This window comes from Stegastes partitus, unplaced genomic scaffold (assembly GCF_000690725.1).
Source record: "Stegastes partitus isolate 25-593 unplaced genomic scaffold, Stegastes_partitus-1.0.2 Scaffold1792, whole genome shotgun sequence".
NCBI lineage: Eukaryota > Metazoa > Chordata > Actinopteri > Pomacentridae > Stegastes > Stegastes partitus.
In genome coordinates this window covers 39,340-60,196 of record NW_007579523.1, presented here as the reverse complement: position 1 = coordinate 60,196, position 20,857 = coordinate 39,340, and the positions used below count along the sequence as shown (strand labels likewise).

General features: G+C 41.5%; 1 protein-coding gene across 1 annotated transcript in view; it reads left to right on the top strand.

Moving 5' to 3' along the window:
* Positions 1-20,857, top strand: part of zfpm1 (zinc finger protein, FOG family member 1) — a gene marked incomplete at its 5' end in the record, with an annotated part of 83,852 nt that overhangs the window by 31,531 nt on the left and 31,464 nt on the right. Inside the window, one exon of the mRNA XM_008302305.1 lies at positions 10,526-10,650. Coding sequence (XP_008300527.1) covers positions 10,526-10,650 — 125 coding nt within the window. The remainder of the gene's footprint in view (positions 1-10,525; positions 10,651-20,857) is intronic.

Sequence of the window (20,857 nt, the reverse complement as noted above, 5' to 3'; positions counted from 1 at the left end):
ATTAATGTGTTTGTGCACAAAGTATATATACACACACCTATCAGCCATAACATTAAAACCACGCAAGTTGACGCGTTGGAAGCAGGAGAACTGTGCGGCGTGACGATCTGAGACTTGATTTTGGATGTTTGGGTCGAAACATCTGCAAAACATCAGCAGATGTCGGCTGTTTCTGGTGTGCAGGGGTTACCAAAGTGTCCAAGGATCATGTGTTCATGAGTTAAGAGAAAATATTATCACTGAAATCTCCTGCAATGAGCATCAGAACTGGACCATGAGTTTACATCATGTGGGTGTCCAGGTGCGTCATTTACCTGGAGAAGGAGTGGAAGCATGATGCATTATGGGAGAAAGTCAGGTTTTCAGGCAGTGTAGAATAGATTTGAATAGAGGTAGGGGTAAGAGGGGGAAATTCTGTTGTTAGAGCAGAAAGAGTAAATTTACCGCCACAATAAATACAGATAAATAAACAAAAATAAACAATAGGAAAATATAAAATGCACAATAAGTGTAATTTAACCTCTAAGTTAAATGTGCTCTGTGATGAACTCTAAATAAAGACATACGACGTGGTTCCCTATAAATAAAAGATTTACGAATGTGAAAGTCTAGAAGTGAGAATGTACAAATGTTAAATGTTCAGCTGATCTACGATACATGTTCTAGTGTTTGTGTCTTTTGTCTTCAATCTTCAGCAAATTCCCCGACGGCCTCTTACAGCTGGACAGTGCAAACTTACTTTTATTAAGGGTCGAGGAACACGACAAAGAGTTCAAGGTGTCGAGTCCGCCTGCGGAATCCCCACATCTGAATCCGATCGATTTGAGATCTCGTTAGTTTTTCTGGAGACACAAGTCCGATCAATTCTTCTGGAACTTCTAGGATCAGCTGTTGGCTTCTTGGTACCTGAAACTACAGGACAGCAGCTCATCCTGTCGTTAGAAGTTTGTATTTCTGAGTGTTTCCAGTGTAAGATTATTAATTTGTTTCTCGCTTTACATTCCTACGTTTGCTGGTACAGAACATGGTTGTCATGTTTTTTTTTGCAGCGTCTTCGCGTTTTCATGCTCGGCAGATAGCATAAGGCGAAGATCAAGGGGCCCCGTTATTCTCCCGATGTTCACCAAACTGCAGTGTTTGCAGCGTTTCCCTGGAGAGGGAGAACGGAGGAGGCAGGGGAGGCGTTGGGATTTGTCATTCAGCAGAGGTTAAACCCCACCTATTAGCGCGAGGTCGGAGCAGCACGCAGATAAAGATTTCCTGTTGTGTGGTGTCAAAAAATCAATAGCTCCGCCGCGATGTGCTCATTTGATATCAACAATAGTCTTTTTAAAAATCAATTAGGCCGGATAGAGAAGAACATCAGTGTTGGGTTACACCTTTTCTTTTCCACACCCCCCCTCGCCCTACTTATTCTTCGCTGATATCCAATCAGGCCGGCTGTTTGTCAAAGATGCTCATTCCAATTAGACGACCTGTTACGCGTTTGCTTGCTGCACGTGTGAATCCTCGCAGCCGATGTTACGCAACATCAGTCAGCTGCTGTCGTCCGTAGCTTAATGTGTGTTAAATCTAAACTAAAAAAAAAGATGGTGGATCAGTAGAAGTAAGGCCTCCTGTATGTCGATGTACGGCCGGTAAGTTCCCAAATTTCTAATTAACGCCACTAATTTTCTGTTTTGTGTTGGACTTTAGAATTAAAATATGCTAAATTATAATGAAAAAAATCTGTGAAACCCATAAAATATTAGATAGTTTTTCTTTTTATACGATTATTTATTCAAATTGTACTCTGGACATAAGTTATAACTGCTTTGAGTGATTCATTCACGACAGTAGGACCTAGATATTTTACATTTCATTGTCTGTTATTGTCATGCAAACACTTCCAGTTCAGTTCACTCATGTTATTGTTCTAAATAGGCACAAGATTAAAAAAAAAATAGATAAATAATAATAATAGTAAGTACGGTATTGTCATCACCAAACCTAAAGTTTCTTTTTTTTCCAGTTTAATTTCCTTTTTCCTCTATAGTTATTGGGTTATGTATAAAAAATGTTCAGTATATTCGCGTAATATGAAGTTGAGTTTTGCTACAAAAGATAAATAAATTTAAGCAACAGCAAAACATTACAAAAGTATTCTTTGTTGTTTAATGTGCAGCATAAAGTTTTGTCATCCAGTAAATATAAAAACTAGAGAAAAGACTGCAAAGCATTTCGAGAAAATAAAACAAAAGTGGGCCCAAGGTTCTTCCATGTGGGACTCCAAAAACGTTGACATTTTGTTTTCAAGGTAGCAAAGATCAACATTGTTTGGATTCCTTCTCTTATGTTCTGAAAATAGTCCACCCAAAAGTGTTTCTGCAAACATATAAGGTGAGAAATAAGCAGAAGTTTAAGTTTTTCAAGAGTTTTCAGAAGCAGCAAGTCATGCCGAAGACTGCTGATCTGTGTAAATTAGACCACACCTCAACTTTTTGTTGCCAGAATGAATTGCACTGCTGACTACATAGACAACGATTAGCAACACGTAGCATCACACAGTCAATAGCAGATATTAACAAACTGTTGTTTCCAAATCTAGAAATACCTGAAACAAAGTTGTGCAGATTCCTATTAAGCTCTGGACAGCTTGGAGTCTGACAGATCGTCCTGCCATCTTTTGGGTGCTTGAGTTTTATTTTGGATTCTTCCCAAAGTTGTGGACAGTTTGACTAAGTAAGCATTTATTAATAATGTGACATATCAGTTAAGATAACGGCCCACCTGCAGCTTTAATTAATTTTCCTTCCAAGTCGGCTCCACCTGCACGTGTATCACCAATTAATCTACCTGATTAAGTATAGAATAACACACTCGTCCCTTATATTATTTCCAATAAGGCTGCGTGTTCGACTCTGTAATGAATTCGTTATCATTTAAACCTTTACAGTTACATTCTTGAACTGTTTTGCCTTATTTTTTAAACTTGACGTCTTTAAATCACTCATCATCCAGCCATGAAAGAGTGCTGCATTCACTGACCTTTATATACTTGAGCATGTCTAACCAATAATTTCATCAAGCCATCAAGCAAAGGCAGCCGTGGATTGTGCTTTTCACAACTTTAAGTCTTAATACAATTTAAATTGATGAGTTCGATAAAGTTTCACTTCCTGTACAGTCTTCACAAATGAGGAAATTAACTATAGAGACCAGAATTGTTCTTTTTAACAGGCTGTAAAATGATTATTTCTGCTGTAAAGTTCACATTTTAACATTAAGTTCTATGGTTTCTAACTTTTTGAGGCAGCTTCAAGTGGACAAGCGAGGAACTGCAGGTTTCGACCCTTGTCATGTATGCTAGTTCACCTCTAGCTGCTACTTTTACTCTTACATTTTTATAAAATTGACATGAAGTTGGCAGTAGAACGTGCCATCTCCTTTGTGATTTGAAATAACTTTGTTATACCGTAATAACTTTGATTTCTACTGACAGAAGTTGTTACGACAACACAGAAATCCTGAGGCGAGCTATGGACTGTCTTTTTTTCCCCATAACTTTAAGTCTTAATAAAATTTAAATAGATGAGTTCTATCAAAAAATAAGTCTTTTACAGATGTCACGAACAAAAAAATTAACGATAGAAACCAAAATTGTTCTTTTTAACAGGCTGTAAACATGGATTTTTTTGCTGTGAAGTTGGGCATTTTAAAATGGGCGTCTATGGGGATTGACTCACTTTTTGAGGCAGCCTCAAGTGGACATTCACGGAACTGCAACTTTGGACTCTTTCCGCTTATCCTAGTTCACCTCTAGCTGCTACTTTTACGCTTATGTTTTAACATTATTAAAGTTGGCAGCATCTCTTTTATGGTTTAAGTAGCTTTATATTCTACGTACACCATAATAAGTTGACAGAAGTTACTAATGAAGGCGTCACGACAACACAGAAACCCTGAGGCCATGGACTGCCCTCTTTTGCACAGGTGTCACAAGCAAGAAAATGAACTACAGAGACCGAAATCATTCTTTTTAACTGGCTTTAAATGTGATTATTTCTGCTTTAAAGTTTGTCATTTTAACATTGGCGTCTATGGGGATTGACTCGCTTTTTGTAGCAGCCCCAAGTGGACAAACGAGGAATTGCAGCTGTTGACACTTTATGCTTTTACTCCGTCACCTCTCGCTGCTACTTCTATATTTTAACATCTTTAAATCTCTTTCATGGTTTGAGTAGCTTCATATTCTACATACACTGTAACACCCTCCACTGACAGAAGTCGCTAATGAAGCCGTCTCATGAACACAAACAGCAGGACCGACCCATAAATCCTGTAACAACATCATCATGGACACACTGCTGCTGTGTTGTAGCGGCTTCCTGCCACCTTCAGCTCTCTGTTATCCTCCCCCCATTTCCTCCCCCACCACCCCCCCACCCCCTTCACTCATCGGTTAATTGCGTTAGTCATTTCATTAATGACGGACTGATTGTTTTATTGTGTTGGCTCGTCAAAGAGGCCTGGACGCCCCAGTGGCTGCTGAAGCGTCCGTATTGATAAGGCTTTGTGTGTGCGATTGTGTAGCTGCTGACAGGGGTTGTGCAGCGCGTGTTTGTGTACCTGTGTTTGTGTGCGTTGAGCTAAATGAGCGCGGCGGCGTGGATGCCGAGGAGCTGGTTGATATTGATAACGAAGCCCATCCAGCCTGGTGTGGGGTTTTTTGTTTTTTTTTTGGAGGGGGGAGCGGGTCATCCAGCGCCGACAGCGGGGATGTGTGCTCAGCAGTGATGGGGGTGGTATCATACGGAGCGGCGGCCATATTGATAAGGGGGTTATTATGCAGGTCTGTGGTGGGCAGGAGGGGTAATTAACAGGGATTAGGATTGTTGGAGGCCTCGTGTCACCCCGGTGAACACTGCTAACCTGCTGGGATTAGCAGGCGGCTCTCATTAGCGCAGGATAGCACTTCTTCCTCTACCAGCGTGAGGTGGCAGCGTTTTATTAAACCGAGTGGTCACCGATGCCGCCTTTAATTAACAAGTTGCACTCCATCGTGTGGAGTTTAAAGCACCGGGTTGGCATCGCTATTCAATGTGCAGTTTGTTCTACATGTGGTGATGTTATGAAGCCAAAGCAAGAGAAACAAAAGCACAAACATGAGTAAAAACAACACTTAAGTCACAAAATAAAATCACTCAGAGGTAATTCATCGCTCTTCAGAGACTATTTTTCCAGCTGCTCTTAGCTGGAGGGAACTTTTGGATGGTTTTTGATGGTTTTCATGCTGAACTACTCCTCGTCTTCCAGCTCCTGCAGACTGGGAGTCGTCTTGTTAACCAGTATTTTGGTTTATCCTCAGATAATCATGGTCTACAAATTTTTATTTCCCCAACACCTTTTGCAGCTCCGTACCATCACCTTTGTGCTCCACTGTCAGGACGATGCATTCACTGTGGTTCACAGCTGATTTTAAGTTTTCTAACTTGTCATTATTCAATGTGCAGTTTATTCTAATGTACCTGTAAATGTCAGAGACAGACATCATGAGTCTGTACATGAATGTTGACTGGTAACCTGTGGCGTGGTTGTGAACCCAAGGCAAGGAACACAAAAGCAGCAAAACGAGTAAAAAATTGTAAAATATAACAAACAGAGACTATTTTTCTAGTTTTTCTACTTTCTCTTTAAAACAGTGTTCTGTTGGATTTAAGTCGGGACACATACTCGTCCGGATCATAGTGTTTGTCCATCTTTGGAAATTCTTGGATGGTTTTTGATGGTTTTCATGCTGAACTATTCCTCTTCTTCCAGCTCCTGCAGACTGGGAGTCGTCTTGTTAACCAGTATTTTGGTTCATCCTCAGATATTCATGGTGCATCAACTAATTTTACACTCATGCAGCTCCATACCGTCACATTCCTGCTCCACTGTCAGCACTCTGCATTCACTGTGGTTCATTCTAAGTTTCTAACTTGTGCACCAGTGACAACAGGTTTAAACACTTTTGATGCATTTAGTTTCTACTGTGAGGTCTGAAGTTTTGGTCTCGTCTTTCTAAAGTATTTGTTCTTGATTGTTCATAAGAGGAAATACTCTCCTGTTCGAATTAGAAGCAGTGCTATTTGAATCTTTTGACATTAAGGTGGTTTTACTTCAAGTTTTGATACGAACGCAGTCATTGGATCAGGAGACGCAAATCACAGAAAAACGAGGAGAAAGTGTAAAATGCTGCAGCGTCATTTATCAGTCAGTGGTTCTCTGTCAATTAAACCAGCTCAAATAGAATTAAGTCATAGGATCAGGAGGCACACATCCATCCGCTGAGGAAACGACAGGAAATCCAGAACACCACCGAATCTGAAGCCCTGATGTGACGCCTAATAATTAGTTCAGATGAAATAGCTGTTTTATTGCTGCATCAATCAGGGAAGCGTTTGGACGTTCAGCTCTGATGATGCAACAGGTCAGAGGGAGCGGGATAACAGGTCGAGGCCTAATACCTGAGCCGGCGTCGGCCTTGTTTATAAGTTAATATCTGCGCCGGCTCACTGAGGTCAAATCCTCCACGCCGTTTCACAATGCGGGTCAACGGAGCTGGTCAGGCTGATAAGCGCGCCACGTGACCGGGATCGGCCAATGGCGGCGCGGCAGACCGGACAGTGATGGAGTGCAGCGATAAGGAGGGTCAGAGTGGCCAAACCGAGGCCTGATAGGAGATAGGATACCGGCTGGACGGACGCTGGACTTCAGACTGTCTGAGGTGTTTGAAACCCGACCCAGCCGGGAACGTCAGAGCCCGAACCCTCCGACAGCACCGCGTCCGTGCGGCCCTAAACACAAACATGCGCTCCTTTTAGTGAAACATATCGGTGAAAAATTGGTGAAATCGAGCCGCGCTCCAAACCCGAGTCAGTCGATAAAAGATTCAGCCCAACCTGACCCGAGCTCGGCGGGTCGGGTCAGCTCCTGTTGCGTCTGGCATCGGTGTCACGCTCTCATGTGGATGAAAGAGCCGAGGCTGGCTGCTCCGAGTTCATGGAGCTGATTAAACAAGACGCTGCACTGAACCGAACGAGTCGGTAAAATAGTTACCTGCGATTTAAATTGTGATGTAGGTTGAGTTTATTATTCTCTGTGTCATGGGTTTAAAACGTGATGGAGGGTTTCTGGACATTTTATCTGCTCATTTTTTCTCAGTAATATAAAGTTCTGCACCTCGATGGAAACAGAATGAAGGAGAGAGAACTCAGAAATACAATAAATCATAAAACAAACCAAATAAAATTTAAATATTACAGTTTTAGATTTGCTTGTTTTTCCTGAAGGAACCGTACATATCTCATGGGTAGTTCAAGGACTGTCGGAACGTTGAAATGCAGTAATTTTTTTTCTGTTTTTACAGTTTCTGGCTGAAATAAATGCTGTCATTTTGGCTTTTTTGGGGGGATAACATGTAGAATCAGGTGATTTTTAGGGATGCACGATATATCAACGACCACATCGGTATCGGTCGATATTAGTGTTTTTTCCCATACATTGATATCGGTCCGATGAACAAGTTTAGCCGATGTTTTCATGATAGTTTTCACGTTCTCACGGTGCTCATGTACACAAAAAATTGTGACGTGAACAAAAATTGAATATCGACATCGGTAATATCGGTTATCAGAAATATTGGATGTTGGTATCGGCCAGAAGTTTTAATATCGTGCATCACTCGTGATTTTAATTTAAATATCACAATTTGAGCTTAGATTTGGTTGTTTTTCCTGAAGGAACTCTTCATACCACATTTCCAGTTTCTGGCTCTGATAAATTCTGTCATTTTGGAATTTTATATTTTAGAATAAAGTGATTTTTATTTGTTTGTTTTTCCTGAAGGAACTTTAAATAACACATGATGAGTTCAAGGACTGTCGGAAAAAGAAAAACACAGTCATTTTTTTTCTGGCTGATAACTGGTGTTGTTTTGGAATTTTATTTTCTTAGGATAACATATAGAATAAATTTATGTAAATTTAATTTTAGATTTGGTTGTTTTTTTCAACGGAACACGAACATAACACGTGGTTAGCTCAAGGACTGTCGGAAATTTGAAAATTCAACCTTTTTTTCAGTTTTCCCAGTTTTTGGCTGTGATAAATGCTGTCATTTTGGGATGTTATATTTTACAATAAAACTATTTTTATTTAGATTTTTCAATTTTAAGCTTAGATTTGGTTGTTTTCCAAACAGAACGCATACAGAACACATGGTTAGTTCAAGGACTGTCGGAAAATTCAAAATGCAGTCATTTTTTTGTCAGTTTTTGCAGCTTTTTTCTCCGAACCGGTGTCATTTTGGTTATTTTTTAAAGTGATATCGAGCCTTATGAACCCAGGTTTGGGCTTTAACTTGTCGTGTTTCCTAAAACGCCGCCTTAGTGATTTATTATGAATGAAGTGTGGAGCGTCGCTGCAGCTCCGACTTTACAGAAACTCACCGCTTCCTGACAGCAACACGTTCAACCGCCCGTTTGGCTTTTCTTTCTTTCTCTTTTTTTTTTTATTAACGTCTCCTCCTCACGTTCTCCCTCAAACCGCCCTCCTTCCTGTTCCCTCCGCCCCTCCATAACCCCAACCCACCCCCCCCGGCTGTGGGAAAGCCATTTTATCAGCGTCTGTCCGTTGTTCTCTGGTGGGGATAGATACAGAGAAGATAGATGAGTGTTTTGACATGGAGAGTGTTAGACAAACACTCTTATCAGGCCCGCCACTTTAGACCGACCCCCCGAAACAGTCTCCTGAACCGGGGATGGACGACGTGAGAGGAGGCGGTGGCGGCGGCGGGGGAGGAGGCAGATTTGAGTGTTTTGATCAGGCGTTGGCGGTGGCGAGGAAGCCGGTCCGGCAGCGAGGCCCGAGGCCGCTCGCGGAGCCGTTAATCCCATCCAGTTGCCGCTCAGCGCCGCTCCGAGTCGCTCATTTATCCTCAGATGTGCGGGGACTTCTCTCAACTCCGGCCCGCTGCACTCGGAGCTGTCTCAAGTTTTAAAATAGATGGATCAGTCCCGGGTGCCTGCCGGCTATCTGGCTCTATCTGGGCTGCAGCAGGCTCAGACCACAGCCGTCACTGCCATCCCTCTGCACTTATCTCTTCACTTTGAGGAAGTACACAAGAAGTTTCCCCCGTTTGAACCGGCCGGGACGCTCGGCTCGCACCAGACTCCCCCTGCTGTCGGGCTGCCGCCGGTGCCGGCCGCTCCGGAGGCTCCGGGTCAAGTTCAGGCCACGCGCTGATTCTGCTGATTCTTCGGAGGCCGTCATGCGGTCGCAGCTGCGGGTCGCGTTTCAGCCGGCAGGCGCTGAGGAAGTTCTTAAATACGCTGCATGTTCTCCACCAGCGTCTTTGAGTTAAACTAAAGTCTGTTGAAACGTCTTCGTCATCGTTAAACCTCTGAACAAAAAAAAAACCTGTCGGCAGGTTTAAAAGGCCGCTTTTTATTAATAGGAAACTGACAAATTAAACAATTCATCAGAGCCAGAAGAAATGTTGGATTTTGAACTTCCAGACAGTCCCTGAACTGCTCATCTGTTGGGTTGTTTTTGTTCTTTAAAAAAATCTGGTGCCAGTCTTTTATTTTTCGCACAGTAAAGTGATTCATTATTATTATGTTTTATAAAACTGAATATCACAGGTGTTTATGTTAAACACATAACTGGACAGTTGTAGAGGTTTTTGGTGATAAATAATTTTATGTTCAATTTAAATTCATTTAAATTACGCAATTCATCACAGCTAGAAACTATAAAAACAGAAAGAAATATTGGATTCTCATTGTTCAGACAGTCCTTGAACTACTCACCTGTGACATATGGTTCTGTTGGGAAAATTCACCAAATCTAAACTTTCAAATTGTAATAAATCATTAAAATCATTTTAATCTAAAAGTGTAATTTAAAAATAAATCATCCAAAGCGTTTCCTTTAATCAGATTCTGTAAAACAAAAACAAAAAAAACTATAAATCCTGAGACCTTCAGTGACTGACTACAAAATTTAAATAAACAAAATGAATGATCAGATTCTCAGCTTTCCTACAGTCCTTGAACTGCTCATCTGTGACGAACAGTTCTGTCTAAAATTGCTTTATTTTACACGTGTCATTTAAAAACTCACCAAAAATCACCACTAAGCTCTGATCAGATTCTGTAAAAACTAAAAATTCTGTGTTTCTTGGTGGAACCGTGAAGCCATGATTGAGTGAACTTTGACCAACGGTGATGTGACGAAAATTCAGAGTTCTCAGGTTGAACTGTGGGCAGCGTTTCCACCAACACGCTGAGAGGAAAATCAAACCTGATGGATCAATAAAACAAACAGAGCACGACTCAATGAGAGGCTGTAAAAATTAAACTAATAAACTCTGCAGCGTGTGGAGGGAACACCTGTGGACGCTGGGAGAAGTCGTGGACGTTTCTTTTTTTAACATGTGGACTGACTCACGCTGAGCTGGTTTCTTCCTCCCTGATGCTCATCTTCCTCCTCCTCTTCCTCAGATGAGCTGGAGTTTAGTGATGAAGGCGGCGTGGCGGCGCTCAGAGATCTGCATCCAGACACCACATGGGGCCCCTACCCAGGAATCGTCCAATCAGAGGGCAGCACGGAGGACCAGGAAGCGGAGGTAGGAGCCGAGTGTTCACTGCCGAGTTACCGAGACCCTGACGTGATGCATATTGTTCACGTGATTATGAGGAACAGCAGAGCTTCATAGAAACATACAACGAAAAAAGGAAGAATCTGAGTTTGTGCATTAATTTCTAGCACTTTAAGCAGATGATTACAAATATTTTTATTTATTTTTAATTTAATCCAGTCCTAATCTGTCTGAAAGTTTCATTTTTTAATTAGAATTTCAATTATTTCATTCATTAATTGGTTGATTGATCAGAAAACACACTGATTCAGATTCTGATGATCAATTATTCAACTCATTTTTTAAAAAACTTCAGAAACACACGTTTTTAAATTAGATTCGCTAAGTTTTTGTACGATGGATTGATGTTTTTTTCTTTTTTAGGGCTCATTCCAATTATGAGGATTTAAGGATATTTGGAGCTGATACCAAATTTTTATTGAAATCTTTTAGTTTATTGATATTTTATGCAGGTTTAAGTAAATGTGGTCGCTACAAACAGCAAGAGGCTGCATCGGAGCCAGAAAAGGAACAATTTAGTTAATTTATTTTCGAGGGCATCCGTTAAAAAAATGATGCTGATAATGAGAAAAATACTGAATATCAGATCCAATAATCAGCCGTACTGATAATCAGTTGATCTCTGTTTAACATTTGCAGAAAATGAAACAACAATTTATCAAGCAAAACACAGTCAAACATTCTCCACTTCCAGCTCTTTACATGAGGGGATTTACTGCTGCCACTGTTTTATACGAGTGTAAATGAAGGATTTGGGGTTTTTTGAGCTGTGGGTTGATGAAAGAAGAAACCTGGAGACATTTAATAGACTGAAAAATTATTTAAATAATATATATTTAACCATCTAAAGTCCAAGAAGTTTATGTCCAACTTTTTTTTGAAGGTGCTACCAATAATATTTATATATATAATGGGGGGAAAAAACAAGTTGTACATAATTGTTGGAAACACCGGCTGCAGTTCAACCTGAACATTGTGTTTTTTTTGACACCTTGATCACAGTCGAGTCAGTTTTTTACAGAGTCTTTTAACTGGAAACGGGTTATTTTTGGTGAATTTCCAGGTAAGATGAAGTGATTTTTGCTGAAATAATACCTGAAAACTCTCTGAATTTTTGCCACCTGACTGTAGGTCACAGCTGACTTGGTTGTGACTTCATAGTTGCATATAGGAGCACAGAATTTTTATTTTTTAGGAAAATTTGGTGAATAAAAGTAGTTTATTTTTGAGCACATTTTTAAATGAAAATGAAAATGAAATGAAAAAAAAAATGAAATGAAAAAATACTTTATTCATCCCAGAAGGGAAATTCAGTTGAGACACGATGAATAAAATCAATGAAGTGCCACAATTTTAAGCTCAGATTTAGTTCCTGTTTTTTGGTGAAACAGCACATTTCATTTTATTTTATTTACTTCAGACGTGTCACATATATATAATAAAGAGAGAAAATAATACAAAACCCCCCAAAGCCTAGAATAATGTCTGAAAACCAGCAGGATGAAGTTTAACACGTCACATGTGTCCATAGACGGCTGCAAAGGTGGAAATCCGACATGTTTTTGCTGATAATTTGAGTCATTATGTCATAAAAAACAACCGATATCATGCTTTTTAAATCTGCCAGTGGGTTTGAGTGAGTTCTGGAGTGTTTTTTGTGATTCATTTGACACGAGTTTAGATTTTGAAGGTTAAAATAAATAAAGCAAATGATTTAATAGTGAAAATGATGCAGCAGTGTGTTCATCAGTCTGCAGCGACGGACCAACAGAGACCTCTGGGTTCGGATCAGACGGGTCGGAGGTCAGATGGTGGGATAGCGGGCGGACAATGCGTCTTATCACATGTATGCGTGCAATGAAATCGCGTGTTCTCGGCAAGAGTTCTGGTCCGTCCGGTCGGCGCATCATGTGCACCGCGGAGTCCGTCTGGTCACATGACGCTGGGAGAAGCATCCCGGCCGGTTCACTCAGAGTCCACTTCCAGCAATCTGCCGCACATCCAGGCCTTCCTCCATCCTCTCCTCTCCTGTTCCCTGCTCCCTCTCCCTCTCCTCGCCTCCCCCGCCTCCCCCATCTCCTCCCTGCCCTCCCCAGACGTCCGCCTGCCTTTTATCTCCACATGGCGCCATCCTCCTGGACAACAAACCCCAGTGATTGATTCCTGCGTGATAGGCTCTAATTTCTGAGATTTCGTTTATTATCAGTGTGCGTCTGAGTGTGTGCGGATACTCTAGTGTGTGTGTGTGTGTGTGTGTACTCCCCCCCTCCCCCCTCCCTGCCTCACCCATCACCTTTTGTTCCTCCCCCATCTCTTCCTCCTCCGAACTCTGGAGTCGGTTCGTTTGCAGCCGTTCGTATGTCGAGCGTCTCCTCCCCGACTCTTTAAAACCCATTTTCTGTCTCCTCTTCCTCATTTTCCGTCCTCACCCCTTCCTCCCCCCTCCCTCCCCTCCTATCTGAAGGAGTGAGGAGACGGACCTTCGGTATCTGCTGGAGATAGTGAGTCGTAATCTCACATTCCTCCTGTGTTTCTCCCCCCTGTCACTCCACATCCTCCATCCCTGCCTCCCCTCCTCCGTCCCTCCCTGCCTCCCCCTCGGGGTCACCAGGGGTCACGGCGATCCTCCTCGGAGTGCCGGAGAGGAGAAATCGGCTCATCGGCTCGGGATTCTTACTCCGAAAAACAGGGCGGTGAATAAAAAGCGTTTAAAAGCACGTTTTGATTAAGTAGCAGAAGATCGTCGTCGTCTGAATCACCCACAAGCAGGATGACGTTAAACTGCATTTCTGCTCAATTTAACTGCATTTTTAATTCATTTTGAGGTAAATGTGGTTTAAATTTCTGCTCAGCCGTCTCCCAATTTGTCTGAAATATTTACAGCATGAAATATTGGTATTTACAAAGATATCTGTGAAGTTTTAGCTTCATATATTAAATACTTTCAGGGATATTTTTTAAAATAAAAATCTGCCTGCTGACCCGCGTTCAGCAGATTTTATTTTTTTACCTGGTTGAACGAAAACATCTCAGAAACTATTAAAGATAAAAACGTGTTATTTCTCATCATGTTATTGATTTAGAATCTAAAATAATAGACAAGTAGATCAAATAAGTGTTCATTTTTATCATCTAATTGATTTTTTATTTTTTTATTAATTAAAAAATTAAATATTTACATATTGATTTTTTTACTATTACAGATATTGTTATTAATTTATTAATGTATGTATTTATTATTTTTATTTTCTTTAGCCTTGTGCTCTATTTTCTTTTATTCCACTTGTTCTTTTCCCGTACTGTACTTTTATATGGAATTTTTGCTATTTTTACAATTTATCTGAAAATCTCAAAAAAACAAATAAATAAATGAAACCAACATGAAAAGTCAAAAAAAAAAAAAAGAATAATAATGTAGAAGTCAACTCGTGATGTTTTGTGAACCGCGTGTTGCTGCATGTCGCAATAATACAAAACTAAACATGTAGAATATACAAGATCTCATAAGAATGATGGTCTGAGTTGGAAAAACCCAAATATTTTTCTAATTAATGTGTTTTTGGCATTAATAATAAATTAAATACGTGCAATAAATTGTAAAAATAAATAAATGAATAAATCTGATGTATTAAAAGTTAAAAAACATGAAAATTCATATGAAATGACTTGAAAACGTCGCTGTTATTTTGTGCACGAGCTCAATATGTGAAGTAAAATAATTTTATAAACTTAATTATTACCAAGAACCACAAAGGAAGCTGTAGCTATAATGATGTAATAATTAATCCAAAACCTCTACGACAGAGTTCGTCATCAAACCATGTTGTTGTTTGTTTGTTTTATCATCTTAGTTCCTTAATTTGCAACGTTTAGGTGTTCAAACTGTCTTTTTTTAACGCATGTAGAGTTAACAATTAGCTGCTAGGAAGCTAATTACTGACGTTGGAGGCGTTGGATGGCCTCGGCTGTCGGGTTCAGTCACGTCTACGTCGCTGTTTTCATTTCTTCCCCATTTCAGCTGATTTGCATGTTGAGATGCGAACTCACGGCGGTTCAGACGCTTCATCAGGTCCAGAGGTTCAGTCAGCGGACGACAGTCGTGAGTTAAACTGTAAACCTCTGCCGGGACTTTTCTCCAGTCACATCAGATCTAGAAAAAACCCCTCTGGCTTCTGGTTTTACTTCTATCAGCCCATCAAACTGTCGCTGAAGCCGTTGCTGCAGATAAAACGGTTTTGTTTGAAACCGAACGACTTTATCACAAAGTCAGATCAACTCTGAAGCTTCGACGTCAGAGTATTCCAGAGGATGAACGAAAGCTGCACAAGGTTTTCTTTTTACCAAGATGAGGTTAAAAACTGACACGTTGAGTTGTCTTTAATTTAGGTTTTTATTTAATTTTTTGATTAATCTGTGACTTCCCAGGAAGTAGACGGGTCCTAAACTGTTCTGTCATATTTCACATCGATCACAAGCTGAATATTGAACATAAATGAACCCTCTTAAAGGCATGTTGTGTTTTTTAAAACATTTATTAGTCAGAAACTATGAAAACTGAAATAATTGTCATAGTTTCAGCTTTCTGATGGTCACAATCATCTTTGGAGTGAAGTTGTGTCGGGAAAACTTTCCAAATCTAAGCTTAAAATTGGGATTTTCAGCAAAATCACTTTATTCTACATGTCTTATGTAAAAGTTCACAAAAAGCAAATGTTTCTAGGAACCAGATTCTTCCAAAAACATAAAAAGTAAATAACATTTTGGCGCTTCCTGATGCAAACAGTTGAAACCAGAAGTTTACATTCACTGTATAAAAAGACGTAAAACCTTTTTTCATTCTCACTGTCTGACATTAAATCAAACGTTTCCTGTTTCAGGTCAGTCAGGATTAACAACATTAACTTTATTTGCTAAACGCCAGAATAATGAGAGAGAGAAGTTTTTTATGACTTTCTTCAGAGTCAGAAGTTTCCATCCATCTCCTCAGTATCTGCTAGCGTTGCCTTTAAACTCTATGACTTGGGTCAAACGTTCTGGGTTTCCTTCCACAAGCTTCTCACAGCAGTCTGATGAGTTCTGGCCCATTCCTCCTGACAGAACTGGTGGAACTGGGTCAGGTTTGTTGGTCCACTGATGTTCTCCTGGATGGAGATCAGGGCTTTGTGATGGCCACTCCACAACACTGACTCTGTTGTCCTGAAGCCTCTCTGTAGCTAATCTGGAGCTATGCTGAGGGTCATTGTCCATCTGAAGACTCATTAGTGTCCAAGCTTTAACCTCCTGCTGATGTCTGGAGATGTTGCTTCAGCATCTCCACATCATGTTCTTTCCTCATGATGCCATCTATTGTGTGAGGGTCACCAGTCCCTCCACAGCATGATGCTGCCACCCCCGTGCTCCACAGCTGGGATGGTGTTCTCAGGCTGTTTCCTCCAGATGTACCGATGGTCATTAAGGCCAAACGGTTCAGGTTTAGTTCCATCAGACCACAGGACATGTCTCCACTCATGAAGGTCACTGAGGGAAAATCCAACCTACTGAATCGATAAATAAACGCAGCATGGCTCAGGAACAGTGAACAGAGGAGGAAGTTGCTGGACGATACATCCAGCACGGTGGAACAGAGGTAGTAAAAAAATGTGTTAATCTAAGGTAGTTTGGGGAAATAAACAGCCACAAAACCATCATAGTTTCATATTGTTTAACATTCTGACTGCGTCATCCTGCACATGAGACGTTCCTGAGTTAGTCATAGCCGAGCTGTTTACGTAGAGGATCTTTATTTTGTATCAGGATATAAAAAAAAAATTAAAATCCACCCAGAAACAGCTTGAAGTTCAGAGCGTTAAATGAACTAAAAGCCCGTGATGTGTGTGTTGGACATGTATGTGTCGCTGCTGGTTCGCCTCGTATTAAACCCGATAAGATTAGCCGGAGCTGAGGGAGCGAGGCGACGCTGGAAGGGCAGGACTGAGCCCCGTGCGAAGGTGGAGGGTTGAAGCCCGGAGGCCCAGCGAGGAAGGCAGGTGGTGCCGGGGAGATAGAAGTGACGGAGCGCAGACAGTTAGGAAAGGATGTGCCGGCTGGTGGAAGCATGTCCAAAGGAGGGAGATGGACGATAGCGGGGCGACCGGTGTCCAGCCGGGAGAAAGAAATCCAACGCAAAGATAAGAACGGCGAGTCACGTGTTCACCGGCTTCCTCTCCGGTAGTTCAAACCAAATAAGGGCTGATTTGAACAAGGTTTATTCCAATATTTATGTTTAAACCCTCTGAACACAGCTGGTTTCTGTGTGTTTTACTCACTGTTTGCTCATTTTTCTCTGCGATATAAAGTCCTGCAGCTCCGTGGAAACAGAGTGAGGAAGGAGAGAGAACTCACACATGCTTAAATCATACATGTTGAACTTCTCTGCTCATTTATTCCACACAAGTAGAGAAATCCTGCAGTCAACATGTGCAGTGTTTTTAAATTTCTCCAAGATTTTGAGCAATATTGAGGGAGGAATAAAGCAGAAACTCTATATACCGTAAGTTCTGGACTATTGGGGCACCTGAATGTAAGCCACACCCACTAACTTAAAAAAGAAAACTAGTTTTGTACATCTACAGGCCGCATTTGTCTGTAAGCAGCAACATGAGATATTTACACAGAAACTTTTCATTAAATATGTACCGGTAACGTACACAAATACATAAATGCTTTCTTCCCAACAGTGCCTGTAACACGGCTGGTTAAGAAAATAAAAACTACAGCAGCCTACCAGGAAAAGTCATTGATCTCTATCTTCATCTTCCTCCTGCACTAAAACCACTGAAGTCTTTAGTGTTGGACTTGAACAGCCTCAGAATCACTTCATCACTTCCTCAGTCTCTCTGTCGCTCTCAGTGTCACTTTCATCTCGAGGCAAATTCGTAAAAATCCATAAATCAGCCGCATCATTGTTTAAGCTGCAGTGTTGTCCGGACATTACGGTACTTAATATATTTGACTATTTACATTTTTATTTTGCGTCCATGCTCGTCTCCTCTCTGCTCTGTGGAAACACTGGCTGCAGTTCAACCTGAAAACTATGAATTTTTCCTACTTGACTGTTGAGTCATTCGTAGCTTCTCAGATGTGACGAAGAACCCAGAATCTTTATAGATTTTTCCATAATCTGTTTTTTTTTGGTGAATTTTTAAAATAAGACACGTAGAATAAACAGATTCTGATTAAATATTACAATTTAAAGCTTAGATTTCAAAAATATTTTTCCAAAAAAAAAAAAAGTACATTCCCAATGTCTTTGGTTATTTATTTTATAAGTATTGGAGAGAAACAAAGGAACCAGCACTGGGGGAAAATAACAAATTAGGCTCCACATACTGTAGATATTTAACTCTGCTGAACAGCTGTAGACAGATGTTCCACCATCAGCTGGATGTATCGTCCAACACCTCTCTCCTCTGTTCTCTGTTTCTGAGCCATTTATTGTGCGTTTTTGTGGTATTTTTGCATATTTTTGTGGTTGTCTTTTCTCTTCATGATCCTTTTGTTTCTCGATTTCATCGTTTTACGTCCAGTTTTTCTTGTTTTCTGTCTGGTTTGTGTCGTTCTGTGTCACATTTTTGTCGTTTTCTATCTTGGTTTTGTCGCTTTATGTCTTCGTGACAGTTTTGTGTCTTTGTCGTTGTTTTATTTCCACGTACTGCAGATATTAAACTCATTCCATGTTTCCAGACTTTTCCTCTCTGCTCTGCTCATCAGCTGTAGGAAGATGTTCCACCATCAGCTGGATGTATCGTCCAACAACTTGCTCCTCTGTTCACTGTTTCTGAGCCGTGCTGCATTTATTTATTGATCCAGTCGGTTTTATTTTCCTCTCAGTCTCTCTGAGGAAACACTTCCTGCAGTTCAACCTGAGTTTATTCTATCTGACTGTTGGTTACAACTGAGTTAGTCGTGTTTTTTTACAGACTGATTGGTGCAAATGGTTTATTTATGGTGAATTCTCAAACAACACATGCAGAATAAAGTGATTTTGATGAAGTTTTACGATTTTAACCTTCAATTCGGACACGTTTTCTGACAAATTTGCACGAAAACTAAAAATTCAGCCGTTCTTTTCTGTGATAAATGAAGTAATTTGGGTGATTTTAACTCTTGTTTCTCAGCCGGCTCCTGGTTTTGGGAACCAGCGTGTTGCTGTGACTCAGTTTGTAGTTTAATGCCCTGGACAGTGTCTGCTGTGTTATTGTTTGGGCGGATGTGAGTTCTGAGAAGTCGTTCTGAGGCAGATGAGATCCGGCGCTCGCTCTCCCTCCAACAGATCTCCTTCATTAGATTAGCGGCGTGTTAACTGGCCTGTGTCATATGGAAATCCTGCCATTTGCATCTCTTGAGAAGGAGGCGTAAAGCCATTTATCTATTTAAATATATTCTGGCTGATATGGCTGTTGGACTTTAGAACAGCCTGTAATAATGTTTACTGATCAACTGATCGGCTGGCTGCTGATTCCTCACAGTTTTTGGTTGAGTGAGCAACCAGGTCCTCCTCGGCGAGCCTCCCATGGCAACCCAGGAGCGCCGCCGCCGCCGCCGCCGCCGATTGGATCGCGCAAAAACAAATCTGATATTATATCTGCTCTGCTTCTGATTGGATCCTGCTTTAATTAACTGATAGTGCGAGTGCGTGCGATTGGACCCAAGTTGCGGGACTGAAATTTTTAGACGACGGATGAAGAGTTCGTCGCATCTGTTGCGTCCTCCCGGAGGACGGCGGCGGCGGCGGCGGCGGAAGTGCCGTCGTCGTCGCGCCTCCTTCGGCGGCGGCGGCGGAGGCTCGCCCCACCCCGACGCTGTGTTTCGTGGAAAAGGCAGCCTGGAGGCACGATCCTAGAAGGAGCAGAGTAGGGGAGTTCAAAGCGTTATCACGAGCCGAACGTCTTTTCATCATGTTTTAGAAACAAGCGTTCGCACTAATCCCCCAATAATCTCTCCAGGAGAACTGGGGCGATAAGGCGCCGCCACCCACGGCTTTTCAAACACTTTTTGGGTAGTCTCTCCTCACTCTCTCCCCTCCATCCTCCACCTCCTCTCCCTTCTCCTCCTTCTCCCCTGGAAGGACGAGTGAAGGTGATCCTCCTCCTCCTCCTCCTCCTCCTCCTCCTCCTCCTCCTCCTCGCTCCCTCTCTCCTTTTTTCATTTTTTTGTGCATTGAGTCGGTTTGTTTACATCCTGATTCTGATCTCCACAGTTTATCTGGACTCATCAACAGTGTTTCTCTGCCTCTCTGTTTCTTTCTCCCTCCTCCGCCCATCAAATTAGAATGTTAATTAAAATGGTGCTCCTTCAGAAGATGACAAATCGATGATTACGGTGAGTGTTGAGGCACCTTCTGCGATGCCCCCCAGAAGAACGCCAGGGAGCGACTCGTATGGAGAGGCTGGTGTGTGTGCTTCTTTTTTTTTTTAAGCCATTATGTTCACCTGCGATTTTTTAAAGCGTCTGCGTACCGGAGTCCTTCCGCTATCTTCCCGTAACATGTTTAAATATTTCCGATAACTCCTCCCGCGGCCCGAGGCCCGAACAGAACCTGCGATAGGAGCTTATCTCGGCTGGCTCATGGGCTGTGGCAGCGAGCGGAGGTGGGTCGGAGGTTTTGTGCATCGTCTTGGCAGAAGACTCGTGTTTACGTGGCTGCCGATCGGTTCTCCGGGTTTAAGGATGCAGAGGAGGCAGGTGACGGGTTAGGAAGTGTTTCACATCAACCCCGTGTATCCGACTATAACTAGAGTGACTCAGATCAAAGTTTAATAGGCGCCAAGTTCGATCAAACTGTAGTTTTTATGTAATGCTGCTGACGAACAAACAGGAATCAGTTTGTACGAACAGTCTTCTTATCCATCGGGAAGCTCTGGATCTGTTTTAGGGCTCAGTCCATCACATTTAGACTGAACTTTAAGACTGATTACAGCAACTTAATCACAAAAACTAGAGTCGACATGCAGAACATTTCGCCCACAGGTGTTCATAAACGTCACACTTCTACACACGACACATGTTGAACGATTTACAACTTCTACAAATTCAGCACTTTCTTCTCTTCTCATACGTCATCATTTAAAAAAGATGATTTTTTGGTGATCATTTATTTCCCACAATTGGATGAAACCTACCTTGGATGAACACG